Raw genomic sequence first — 13,434 nt, 5'->3', positions numbered from 1 at the left:
TGAAATGTGTTATTTGATTAATGTGTTATTTGATTAATCTGACTCACCAACTTGGGGACGCGGTTCCTGAGTGTCAACTCTGACCTCTCTCACAGCCAACAGTAAAGTGCTGTTGTGAGGTTTGGACAGAATATCAATGATGGAGCGGACAACATCCTGTATCTGAGCTCGTCCCTCAGCAAAGGTGTTTTGCTCATATGACTGCGGAAATCAAAACAGTTAGAATAAAAAACAGCAAATGAAAATTTGCAAATTTAAGTCCTTTCTCTTAGATATAGTCCTGATGTTTTACTAGTATTCGCATACTGTAATTATACCGGTAGAGACAAACAACCTCATTACTAAAACAGGCAGACACAAGAATAAAAATGATGACATCTAGGAAAAGTTTAAACCACAAAATAAAACAGAATAAACAAACAGTTGATTATGTAGCAAGCAATGAGAAAGTCCCCTGTTCTATTATGGTGATTAATAAGGCAAAATCTAATTTGAATCTAAAAATAAAATTTTGTGACATAATAATATTACTTCTTTATTCACTTTGATTTCATAAGCAAACACACTAAAACTGAAACTAAAAACAGTCAGAGAGAAGAGAAGGAGGAATGATGGAGCCGTAATAGAATGACAGATGTAGAGAGACATTATAAAATAGGGGGGGAAGGAATTTAGAGTGAGGAAGGAAAAAATAATAGCTAGATCAAAAATGAAAGAAGTTAGACCTGACTGGGCAAGTTATTCACCTTTCCCTTAAATTTCATGACCAGCCACATGTAATTTGTCTGTGGTAATAGTCAGGGTACAACCATGCCGGAGTCTGCGGGGGATGTCCCAATACTGAGCTTATAACATCAGCACAAAGCACAGCCTTATGAGGGCTCACACCATAAAAGGTTACCGCTCTTTTTCCGGAAAACTTTCAGCGTTACAACATAAATCTTAACAGCATTACAACATCACAGAAAGAGTAGAAGTAAGATTCTGGCCATTAAGGGCTTAAAGTAAAGGGCCAGACCTTTCCCCGAGAGTCTGCATTACTACAGCAATGGTCTCAGAGTGAGAAAGACAAGGGTACAGAGCAAGACAGGTGAGGTAAGTTAATGGATGAAAAGCTGTATTTTTGATGTGAAAGAAACATTTAGATGAGAGAACTGAAAGAAAATAAGTCACAAAAGAACTCACAAAAAGATCAGAAAAAGAATCAAATTTTACAAGCTCTCTTTGGAAGCGGTTTGACTCTGATTTAAAGGGCCCTTTTTTGAAGAAGTGCAAACTGGAAGAAAGGCCGGGAAATGTTTCAAAGGACAGACGAGATGGAAAGAAGGAAATAAACACTCCGACGTGAAAGAAAACAGATGTGATGGTTTCAGGAAGAGCGTGTTGTTGAATAAAAAAGCAGTATTTTGATGCACACTGTTTTACGCTGCCTTAGAGTTATGTTAGAGTAATTGCTTTTACGAGATAAGCACACATAAATGTCGCCACAGTTGTGTTTAGCAGCAGGAAACTTTTTCTTCAAGCACCACTTTCCAAGTAAAAAGTTTGTATTTGTTGGCATTTGAAAACAGCTTCTAATAAATAATGAACTGACAACTTGAGGTACAGTAACAAGAAACAGTTAAATCTTTATAATTAACCTTCTTTTATGTTCAGTCTTTTTTAACTGTGTTTTTATATGACACATCAAGATCAGAGACTCAACATGAGTACCAAAAAGACGCAGATTGTTTAAAGCAGATGAGGTAATTTTACAGGATTACCAACTGATGATTAAAGAAAGTGAGCTCACCATAGCAACCTCCACTGCATTTTGGCTGGAAGGTGATTGGTCGCAAAGGATGGAAAGGGTGTGGTCTTTGGCCAGGGTTCGTGTGATTGGCAGATACGTTAACTCAGCGCAGACTCCTTCAGCAGTAGTGCCCTGTTAAACAAACCCAAGCGATTTTAAAAGTAAAAATCAAGTGTGTCTGACAAAAAAACTGTGTATATTTTATCTATCTGATGTTCAGTACTTTCAGCATTCACTAAAAGAAAAACTCTTACCTGCGGGATGCTATCAGAGTCAAATACAAGCGTAACACGAGCACAGTTGTCGTCTAAGTGGCCGTTGTTGGGTAGGCACCGAGTGCCGATTGTCTGTAGACGTTCACGAGTGGAGCATATACCCAGATGATTGCATGGAGGACGAAGACAAGACAGGAAATGATGTTCTACACACTCCTGTCCTAGTGGGCACAGGGGGCGCTGTGGCTCACCAGAGTCTGACTGCAACCAGCAGGGCTGATGACCACAATGCACCTGTGGTCACAACAAAAAAATCTTAATTAAATGTTTGCATCTACTTGAAGATAAAAATAAATAATAATAATAAAAATAAAGGAATAAATGTTAACATATGATCATGTCCTTAATGCATTTTTCCCTTTCTAACTCCATCTGACATTAACATTTTTCACCGCATGTGAATGCAATTTTATTGCTGCAGTAGCACAGTGAGCTTGTCTGACTCACTTTAGTGCATCTGATGTTTCCGTTCATGCACTGACAGCTGTTGCAGCCATCCTCCCAGCGATCACCATGATTAGCCTGCACCCCAGAGCGATCGCATGCCTTTCCAACACCAATAACTACAGATGAAGAGAGAGAAAAGAGAGATCAGATCGCAAATATTATAGTAGTTTGAAAGTTTGGACTTTTTTAATTAGTACTTATATGCACCAGGGATACATTAACATAATCAAAAGTGACAGTAAAGACATTTATAATGTTCAAAAATAAATGCAGTTGTTTTGAACTTTCTATTCATCAAAAAATCCTGAAAAAAATTATTAGGATTTCCACAAATGGACAAAAAGCACAGAAAAGAACGATTTCTTTATGTGACTGGTTTCAGCTTTGACATTATAGAAGTAAATTACATTTTGAAATATATTAAAAGAGAAAAGAATTTTATATAATATGTAACTAAGTGTTGCATTTTAAGCCTGTCCTATTATAATATGCATTAAAAAATAATATGCCATCCTATCATTTCAATAAATGATAAAAAAATACTAACATTTTACTTAATGCATTTTAATTTGTAAGGGACAATTTAGCTGAATGCATTTAGCTTAATTTATTTTTTTTAATACAAACGTTGGCAGAGCCTGTGCAGTACCACCACAGACCCCTCTTTAAAGCCATGTTGAAACAGGCAATTTACTCTGGTCCAGTTTTGTTTGGCCGAAGTTAACGTGGGCTCACACAACATGAGTAGACAGCAAAGATTTTCAACACTTCATTTCTCATAATGCAAACAAGTAGGGTGGTCTGTCAGTGGGAACTCACACTCCTGGCAGCGTGGTCCTGCTCGTCCCATGGGGCAAAGACAGCGATATCCATTAATCTCATCCACACATGTGGCTCCATACGAACAGGGAGAGGACTGACACTCATCTATATCTGAGATTGAGTGAATGATAGAAGAAGTGTTAGTCTGAATGTATCGAAAGTAGCATCAGATCTTTCTTCCTGAGTGAAATGGTTCATTGAAAAAGAAAAAAATATAGAATGAAGACCTAAATTAATTTGATTTTGACTGGATATGAATGCAAGCTTGCAGCTGATTGGAAGAAAGCGACATATGTCACCAGTTAGTCATTTGTCAGTCCACAAGAAGACTGATATTTGATTATAAATTATGAGCTCAGTTTTTTAAAATGAAACACATGTGTGGATGATCATTTTTGTGGCACTTGTCACGCTAAATGGAACTGCAAAAACAATGCCTATGTTCAAACAGGTTTCCAAAAATTATTTAATAGTAATATTTTATATTAATATAAATTATAGTATTTATGTTGCATATTTTATTTTTAAAATGTTTTAATAATAAACTTTATGAAGAACGGCATGTCTTGAATATTCATTTATATTTAGAGATATTTGCATATTTATTTACTCACTAATTCGACAGTCGGGTCCTGCAAATCCAGGAGCGCACTCACAGCGAAACCAGTTGACCCCGTCCACACACTGTCCCCCATTATAACTACAGAAAGAGAGGGACAGAGAGACAACATCTGAGTATATCTTACCAGCTTAGCAAGATAAATATTCAACAGGTACATTAAATAGTATCTTTCCTGCCCATGTTAGATGTATGAGTTAAAAAAAAACATTTATATTCAATATTCAGTATCAAAAGTTCAACTGAATTTTTGCAAGTGATATGTTTAAGGGAGTGATTTTCTCGTTCTCTTTTCTGTACTTTTCTTCACTTACGTTATCTGTTGCATCACTTACCATGGATGAGGGTTGCAGTCATCAACATCTGAAAACAGAATGAAAACATCTCATGAAGGCAGAACTACCAGATGATATATCAGAAATAGGCCTGTCAGGGCAAATCACAGCCTGCCATACACATGGGAATAAATCACATTTACACATGCACAAGATTTACTTAGTGGGTATTTTGGGAAAAATAAAAGAGTTGGGGGAAATTGGTAAGTGGGAATGGCCTTACCTTGAGCACAGGTAGGCCCCTCCCATCCATCCTTACAGATGCAGGTGAACACGCTGCCCCCTCCAATACAAGTCCCACCGTTCAGACACGGATTAGATTCACACGAGCTGTTCATCGCTGGAGAGAGAAAGAGACAGAGACAGAGGTAGTCAGAAAAATAAAGATTAAATGAGGTCAGCATGGAGGTTTTCTGGTTTCTATCTTACCTGTGTTACAGGTACTGCCACCCCATCCAGAGGGACATGCACATCGGAAGGAGTCTCCATAATCATAGCATGTTCCTCCATTAGCGCATGTACTGGAATCACACTGACTGTCTCCTGTAACAATGACTCTACTTTAGGTACAGGTGCATTAATTTAAATGCCTAAAATGAAAAATAAAACATACATTCACTTACGTGAGTTACACGTCTTTCCTTTCCAGTTGTCAGTGCAGTGACAGTAGAAATCATTCAGCAGATCAATGCACATGCCTCCATTTAGGCAAGGCTCACCACTACACTCATTCACCTCTAAAGAGAAGATTTTAATCACAATTATACAAGATTATACATAATCAATAGCAGTTTCCTCGTGTGCATTAGGCTGGAATACTTCAATTCCAATTGTGAATATATTTTAAACCCTGTTTAACAACCTGGATTGTAGAAAAAAGCTTAAGGTTGGTAAAAATCCCCTACTTTCAGCAAGACTGGATTTAACTGATCGAAACAGTAATATTGTTAAATAAATATTAAAAATATGAAAAAAAGATTATAAAATATACTTTATTCCTATGATGGATTAAACAAAAAGACAGAACAAAAAATCTAATATTTGGTGCTGAAGAAACTATAATTATTCTGCAGCTTAAATGTTTGTCAATACGAATCTCTATAGACTAAATGTGTTAAGAGCTCTGTTACTAAAAGAGAAAACAGTCAAGAATACAGAGCTGATATTTTTACCCAGTTCACAGAGTTGCCCATCAAAGCCATTAGGACAGACACAGCGAAAAGAGTCGATGTCATCAATGCATGTTCCTCCGCTCTGACAAGGATATGACGCACAGTCATTTATATCTGAGGAGAAAGCACAAAAGAAACCCCCATTAACTGGTGTGTGTACTAGTGCTATGAAGCTTTACTAATGTTGTGTGTTTAGATGTAATATTACTCACTCTCATGACAGTATGCCCCAGTGAATCCTGGTTGGCAGGCACAAGTGAAGTTTCCTCCTGACTGACTGATGCAGCGCCCGTGAGGACCACACACATTTGATAAGATGTGCCGAACCTCTTTTGCTGTGCCATTGGTTGTCACGGCAATAGTGCAACTGTCAATCACTATTGAGAGAAAAAAAGAACATCATTCAAAACAAGATTAACCAGACATTAATGTCAGGAGATATAAAAGAGAAATGATTAATAAAACGGAGTGTCTATTTACACTAAGCGCAAATAGCCTGCCTTGTTGGTAGAGGCTATTTTCCACTAACTCCTCCCATCAATGTGTGGTTGGACTAGACAACATTATAAAAGATGGCTATCAATTAATGACTTCAGTGGTGTAGGTGATAAAGCACTTAATGTATTCTTTATCAGTTTGAAACTCGTTCTTCTTCCTTTTCACGTCTCTTATCACATTGGAAAAAGGAAATTATTTTAATTATCAAATTTCAAAATAAATTATTGAGTATGATTATGGTAGGTGTAGTAAAGGCTTTATTATCCCAATATGGCATCATATATTTAATTTAATTCTAATAAAAATGGTAATTTACACTCAGTAAATTATTATTATAAATGCATTATACTGTTTTATAATGTACTACAATTGAGGTGCAGATATTTGCCACTATTTGTAATAAGTAGTATATATATAACAAAAATACTGCTATTTTTTCATTGTGTAAATAGAATTCATTGCTATTTACACTTAGTGTAAATAGCATATATCACTTATTTTTACTTTATTTATTGCTATTATCACTTAAATATCATTGATTGCTTTTTACACTTTTTTACACAGCAAATAGCCTCTGCCTTAAAATTTGTGGAAAATAAAATCAATAAGAAATAGCAGTTAGCTTACGTATGTTAAACAGCACGTTCCTTTGCTAATTGACCTACAGAAAGCTCATAAATCTTACGAGGCCTTCAGTGAGGTCATTTGTCTACCTTGGCAGGTGCTGGTTTTGCAGTGGTCTCGTAGCTGACTACATGTCTTTCCTTCATATTCATCTGCACAGGCACAGTAAAAATCTCCCTGCATAGAATGACACTGGCCTTTATTCTGACATGGGTTTGGACTGCACAGATCCACCTGCACCTATAGAGAGAAGGAGAGAGAAAATGAGTGATTGAGAAAGAGAAAGTTTTTCGCGTGCTTATACTGTATAATTATTGGCCTCACCTCACAGTTGGTTCCGGTGTATCCGTACAGACACTCACACTCATAACCCGTGGCTAGCGAACGGCAGCGCCCACCATTCTGGCAAGGGGAGCTGGCACACCTGCTTTGCTGCACTTCGCAGTGTCTTCCCATGAAGCCCGGCTGGCACTGGCACACATAACCATGACGACCATCCTAACAAAAACACAAAGAGGTGGAGACGTTTCGCAGGTGTGCAGGGCAGAAGCCCAAGAAAGCTTGTAAAAGTTAGGAAGCAAATAACCAAGAAACGATAACCTACTCCAATATAAATTGCATTACATGGTATTTTCTTAAAGGGATAGTTGACTCAAAACTGAACAAAAAAATTACTTTTGTCTGAAGAACACTGTATACACACACACAGAGGCACTTGAAATAAACATTTCCAAAAAAGAAAATCAATCACACAGGTAAATATCCCTTTAAGAATATCTGCCTCTAATATATTAATTATCTAATGATTCTTAGGCTGTTCGTGGTTTTAATTGTATTATGTATATCAGATCAGTGTAATGAACCACAAATGTGCACTGTTCTGAGTATTGGTTGTAGAGGATGAAGTGTAATGATTCATCTCAGAATGTCTAAACAGACATGCCAAATAAAACAGATGCCTACCTGACAGGTTCCTCCATTCTGACACTGTCCATAACAGCTGTTGACATCTGAAACAATCAGCAAAACAATCAGCACTTCATTCTGATCCAAAATATGTACAATTTGAAAACGAGAGATCAAAATAGCTTTTAGACATGCAAGAGCAGGCAGATTAACAGAACACATGCACAATTAGAAGTAAGCTTGTTGTAAGAGGCAAAGCAGTACAGAATAACTAAAGATGGAAAATATATCTTTCTCAAATACTGCTTTCTCTAAAACGACCACATTTCTGTTATATGCATTAATTGTAAAGACTGTTATGGTCACTCTATTTCATGCAATTTAAAAGAAGCTTTTAAGCTTCAAAAAGGACAATCATGTGCAATAAATGCATCATTGCATCATTGGTCTTTTGAAGCGATATGATAACTTGGTGTGAAAAACATAAATATAATGGACATAATGCTTATTTGTGAACAAATTTATTTGTATATTTTCTAACAATTAATTGATCCAGTTCACAAAACTGGTGGTAATGAATCCTTTTTTATAGTATGGCGAAAGAGAACATTTTCTGTTTTTGAATCCTCATTTTTAGATGCGCTATTGTTTTAAAATGGTTTCTGCTTCGTGAAAAACAAAGCAGCTTTAATCAGCATTAAAGAAGAGGAAGAAGAGAAAAGGTTTGCTGATTTGCTGAAAAAGATTGAAAAAAAGTATAAGGTATAGATTTTGTAGACTTCATAGAGTTTGTATACTGACTGATATTACAGTTCGGTCCCGCCCAGCCCGGGTAGCAGTTGCAATGATATCCACCAATTAGATTTTTACAAGCGTAAGCATTTAGACAAGGTCTCCTTGTACACTCATTCACATCTGTTTGAGAGAGAAGAGGAGGATGAGGGAAGCTAAAGAGAGCATGGAAGTTCAAGCCCCATCACCAAGCACAAGATCTCGGATACTGTATGTCAAACCACAAAAAAACTCAAGAGTCCCAGGATGCACCATGGGGTGGCATATTCACATCCTCTGTAAACAGCTTTACATTTTCCCCTGTATCAGTGACATCACACCTCCAAAACACATACCAGGAGCTCATAAAAAGAGATACAACTAAATATTCATGTTCTCTCATAAAAGCATTAAGACAACCTAAAGCTGTAGGGCCAAAAAGAGGGAATTCCAAGGGGCCTTAAGATAATTTAAAATGATTTCATATAAGACAAAATAAGCATATATGTTGAGGTTAATTAAAATGACCTTAATTTTATTTATTTAACTTTTTTTTTTTTTTACCAGAGTGCTGGCCCCACACTACTTAATCAGTCACAAACTTTTTGTGATATTCAATTGAGCTTCTTATATATTATTTGCCCTTTCTTCCCACAACGCATGTATCCACTCCTGCCCATAAACCTGAGAATAATGTATATAATTTTCGCACATCAGGAAGCCGCTATCAATATGCGCAGAACTGAAATCAGCTAGCTAGCGCTGTTCACTTTCACTTTCGATTTGGTGATCAAGAGTACTGTGCTCTGTGCAAAGAGAGAGCATCTTACAAGATCTTACAAGATATTTGTCAATGAGCTCAGCATCTGTTGATGCATGTTAGTGCATGATCTTGTCAGTCTCATTGGTGTAGCGCAGGGTGTATACCCCATCTCAGTGTCCATTAGTGTGCATTAGCCAAAATCATGAAAGTCCACCATATGAGTAGTTAATCAAATCGCATGTGAATAAATAAAAATATTGCATAAAAAGTGAAATCGTAGAAGTTGTGGAGGGGGCCCCCCCCTTGGTTCCCCGCAGTAAAAATCAGGAAAAATACTTTGTTCTGGCAAGATGCTTTCTGCTTAGAATTGTAATTTTTGAATTACATTATTTTTATTTTACAAAATAAAACTCAAACTCATTCATTATTATAATACATTCAGTATTATTCATTTTTAGCTTTTTCATGAACCATGCGCATGTCCCTTGCAAACCCCCATTTGGAAAAATCCTGCCAATATGTTCAATGTTTAAGAAAATATTTCATATATTTCATTTGTATGAGTGACCATAATGTGTATACAATGTGAATAAAAGTTTTGTTGCACTGGCAGCTATATGGAACTGATGTTGTACCACAGATGAAATCGAACTCTCTTCTTAATCTTGGGCAGGTAACCCTGTCTGCTCCACACCTGAGAACAGAGTGCAAGCTGGGAAACCCAACCTGCCCCCATAACCAGACACCACAGCTACAATTCCACACTGCGCTTGTTTACAGGTTATAAAGCATTTCCTGTCGTAGAGTAAAATACTTCCACCACACCCCTTTCTTTCTCGACCCCATGATCACTCTAATATAGTCGCGTAAAAAGATAAATTTAACCTCTGTCTTGGCAGTTGCCAGGCCTGTTGATATATATAGCTTTACTTAAATCACCTAGGTCAGGTTACAGATAATATTCAGCTATCTGTCATGACCACAGCCTCGGACGAAATTCCATATCACACACATACAGTACATACCCGCAAACTCAGGTTAAATAAACATACAAGCACGCAATGCCAAAATATATACATAGTTGCAGGCATATCACACACCATGCACCCACAAAAAAAAAAATCAAAACACACACTCGCACTGTAATAAAATCAACTGTTAGTCATTTGTGGTGTAAGACATTCAGTTACACACCTCATTACATTAAACAAGCACTATGCATTGCACTTTCAGAGAACTACTGATATTTGAGAGGTTCCATTCGTCCCCCCATTTAGACATGGTACGATCCAGTCAAATTTGGAACTGTTTTTTGGCCCCCAATAGATTTGAGAATTCATGCACACACTACTGTAGGTCTCACCGATCTGACAGGTCTTGCCGGTCCACTGTGGGAGGCATAAACATTCAAAGCCATTCTCCAGATCAAAGCAGGTTCCCCCATGAGCACACGGGTTTGACGAACACTCATCTTTGTCTGAAATATGCCCACACAAACGAAAAACATAGAGAAAATTTATAATATAATAAGTATGCATAATATGTACAATTCTAGTATAATCAAACGTGAATGACTTCTGACCTTTAGCACAAGTTGGGCCGTCCCACCCTGGGGGACATTGGCACTCAAACCCTGAAGCCAGCTCATGACATGTCCCGCCATTTGCACATGGGTTTGACATGCACGCATGCGCAGCTGTAAGGTACAAACACACACGCAAACTCACGTTTTGGTAGACCATGTTAAATTGAAATCACAGGTTGGCATAAGAGTTTACTATCTATATATAATTTTTTGCCATTCTTACATTTGTATATTAAAATTAGTTTAAGAATTATACGACAACTTTCAGAGTCAGAGTTTTACTAAGCTTTCTTACCGATATGACAGTTTTTGCCGGAGTAACCCTCTGGACAGGAGCAGAAATATTCATCTGGCTCTGTATTTAGACACGTGCCTCCATTTACACAGGGCTTGTGTGTGCCACAGTAATTTAAATCTGTACAGAAACGCATACATAAACAATACACAATCAATTTTTTCCAGCCGGAAAGAATATGGCAGAAAAAGCTGCAACACTCCTGTGTGGATGTCAATGAATGTCTAAAGTGAGTGGGAACAGACCTCAACTGCATTCATTTACTATCTTAACAAAATATTTTTGAGCTAAGTGAGACATTTCAGGTCATAACACCAGGAATCTCATATAAAAGGGTTCCTTTTTGCTCAGATAAACTATTGCTATTAATGTTATGTTCATTTGATCAAATATAAAGTAAAAACAGTAATATTGTGAAAGATTATTACAATTTAAAATAACTCATTTCAATATATTTAGATTGTAATTCATTCCTGACATGGTAAAGATAAATTTTAGCAGTCTTCAGTGTCCTTTAGAAATGTCTTTACTGTCTTGTTTAATTGAAATTATTAATTTATTTTAAAAAATGATTAACAGATTCACTTTTAAATCTTATAACTTAGTCTTATAACATTTTTAATCATTTTACTTACACAATATGCTGCATAACTGCATGTATATTTGCTGTTAAAATGAACATTGGATGTCCCAGTTTGATTTGTTTAGTGTATTCATTACATTTCTGTAACACACTTTAAAAATTGGTGCATTGGGCCCAGTATGTGGCTTTAGGGATGGTCTTATTCCAATAGTTATCTAGCTACATAGAAACAGGCTACAAATTTTGAATCAGACATCCTATAACGAACTGGCTATGTTTTCTTTTTAGCTTTTCAGAGCTGTCAGACATGCCAGTAACCTAATTAAACCAAACCTAAAAAAAGTGACAAAAGAAGGCAAATCAACCTACCTTTGTCACAGAGAAGCCCTCCCCAGTTCTTCTCACAGGTGCAGGACCATGGTTTCCCACAGGTGCCGTGCACACAGCCTGGGTACGGCAAACACTCATCGCACAGTGGGCCCTGCCAGCCGTACTTACACCTACAGAACCCAAACAGAACATGAGGAAGAGTGTGTGTGTGTGATATCTATGCACAAGCCTCCCTAAACTGAATCTATACCATTAAAAACATTTATCAAACAGCAGTTGAATCTATTACACCATGACAGCTTAGCATGATTTTCTACTTTCTTTTTATTTAAACAGTCTTTCATTCACTCAGAAATATTATTAATTCTGATTGTGTACATTACACCAGTAACTTTAAGAGAGGGAAGTCTGAGTATCACAGAGACAGGAGTGTAAACTTATTTCCAGTAGAAGACACAGGTCATGACCTCTGGCTCTTTTCTAATCTTAAAACAGCAATGAATTCCAGACAGACTGGTGGTCAAAGGTCACTTCCATCTCGCATACTTTAAAAGATGGTTGAATTAACACAGAGGAAAAGAAACATCACTCAGACACACAAAACTGTAGGTGACAATACCATACCTCTTTACTATTTCTTTACCATACTGTATAGCATACTGTATGCAAACTTTCAGTATCCATTTACAGTAATACTCGGATGGCCACGTTTACTATATAAAAGAGCACACTTTTACTAAGACAAACGTTCAATTAATTTTTTAAAGGTGATTACTGGCCAAATTAAACATACACATGATCATATGAAAAGATCATATGAGCTCATATGTTTTTTAATTGTAAACAGCACCATAGACTCTTAAAATGTTTAATGCTTTCATTTTATATGTATAATATGCAGTATATACTCTAGATAGTGTAGTATATACTGTAGCGTTTTCATTAATAATAATGTAGTCCATTCTGATTATAGACATTCATGAGGGAGGCGGAGCTAATATTATCATATTATCCTTCAGTTGTCTGCTCAGCTCATGCAGGACTATTTAAAGCTGCTGTGCATGCCAGAAAATGTGTGTGCGAAACAATTTTACTCTAACGAACAGACTCATTCATCTCGTCGGGATGCACGACCTGAGAGAGAGAGCGAGATCAACTGACACTTACACACAATCTCCCGGAGTGTCACAGCTTCCGTGAAGCTCACTGCAGCCTTGCTTACAGATAGCTGAAAGACAAAGAAATTATGAATGAGCTTTAATATATTCCTTTGCTCTTCTTTGATTTACACACATGTAAATTACATTACTGATGACAACAATAATAAGGTGTTCACACTTGTTGGGGTGGGAATTCTCCTCACAATTTGATTCATTAGATCAATTAGAAATTGATTTACTTTTTCAGTTTTCAAACATGATTTGGGATTTCATCAAATTCATTGTGCATACTAGACATCAGTATACACAAACACAGCTGTCTATGGTACGGGTAGTCCTGACTCAAGAAATCAGTGTTCCCTGTTAACTATTAACTTCCCAATAAATCAAAAATATTTGAACCTTTCCATAATAACAAAAAAATGTATAAAATATTTCCCATAATATAATATTTACT

At 36.7% G+C, this 13,434-nt stretch overlaps 1 protein-coding gene across 2 annotated transcripts in view; it reads right to left on the bottom strand.

Moving 5' to 3' along the window:
• Nucleotides 1–13,434, bottom strand: part of jag2a (jagged canonical Notch ligand 2a) — a 32,687-nt gene that overhangs the window by 3,524 nt on the left and 15,729 nt on the right. Inside the window, exons 5-25 of one of the 2 annotated variants that reach the window (XM_043255045.1) lie at nt 12,985–13,045; nt 11,857–11,987; nt 10,905–11,024; nt 10,607–10,720; nt 10,388–10,501; nt 8,292–8,405; nt 7,548–7,594; nt 6,909–7,082; nt 6,674–6,824; nt 5,675–5,839; nt 5,463–5,576; nt 4,914–5,027; nt 4,720–4,833; nt 4,514–4,630; nt 4,291–4,318; nt 3,951–4,036; nt 3,334–3,447; nt 2,515–2,630; nt 2,047–2,301; nt 1,793–1,924; nt 48–201 (exon numbers count right to left, since the gene is read on the bottom strand). In XM_043255045.1, coding sequence (XP_043110980.1) covers nt 48–201; nt 1,793–1,924; nt 2,047–2,301; nt 2,515–2,630; nt 3,334–3,447; nt 3,951–4,036; nt 4,291–4,318; nt 4,514–4,630; nt 4,720–4,833; nt 4,914–5,027; nt 5,463–5,576; nt 5,675–5,839; nt 6,674–6,824; nt 6,909–7,082; nt 7,548–7,594; nt 8,292–8,405; nt 10,388–10,501; nt 10,607–10,720; nt 10,905–11,024; nt 11,857–11,987; nt 12,985–13,045 — 2,535 coding nt within the window. The remainder of the gene's footprint in view (nt 1–47; nt 202–1,792; nt 1,925–2,046; nt 2,302–2,514; nt 2,631–3,333; nt 3,448–3,950; nt 4,037–4,290; nt 4,319–4,513; nt 4,631–4,719; nt 4,834–4,913; nt 5,028–5,462; nt 5,577–5,674; nt 5,840–6,673; nt 6,825–6,908; nt 7,083–7,547; nt 7,595–8,291; nt 8,406–10,387; nt 10,502–10,606; nt 10,721–10,904; nt 11,025–11,856; nt 11,988–12,984; nt 13,046–13,434) is intronic. The other variant, XM_043255046.1, reaches the window with a different exon arrangement.

This window comes from Puntigrus tetrazona, chromosome 13, assembly GCF_018831695.1.
Source record: "Puntigrus tetrazona isolate hp1 chromosome 13, ASM1883169v1, whole genome shotgun sequence".
In the NCBI taxonomy this organism is placed as follows: domain Eukaryota; kingdom Metazoa; phylum Chordata; class Actinopteri; order Cypriniformes; family Cyprinidae; genus Puntigrus; species Puntigrus tetrazona.
Note: the sequence above shows the minus strand (reverse complement) of the source record. Positions and strands in the feature narration are given on the sequence as shown.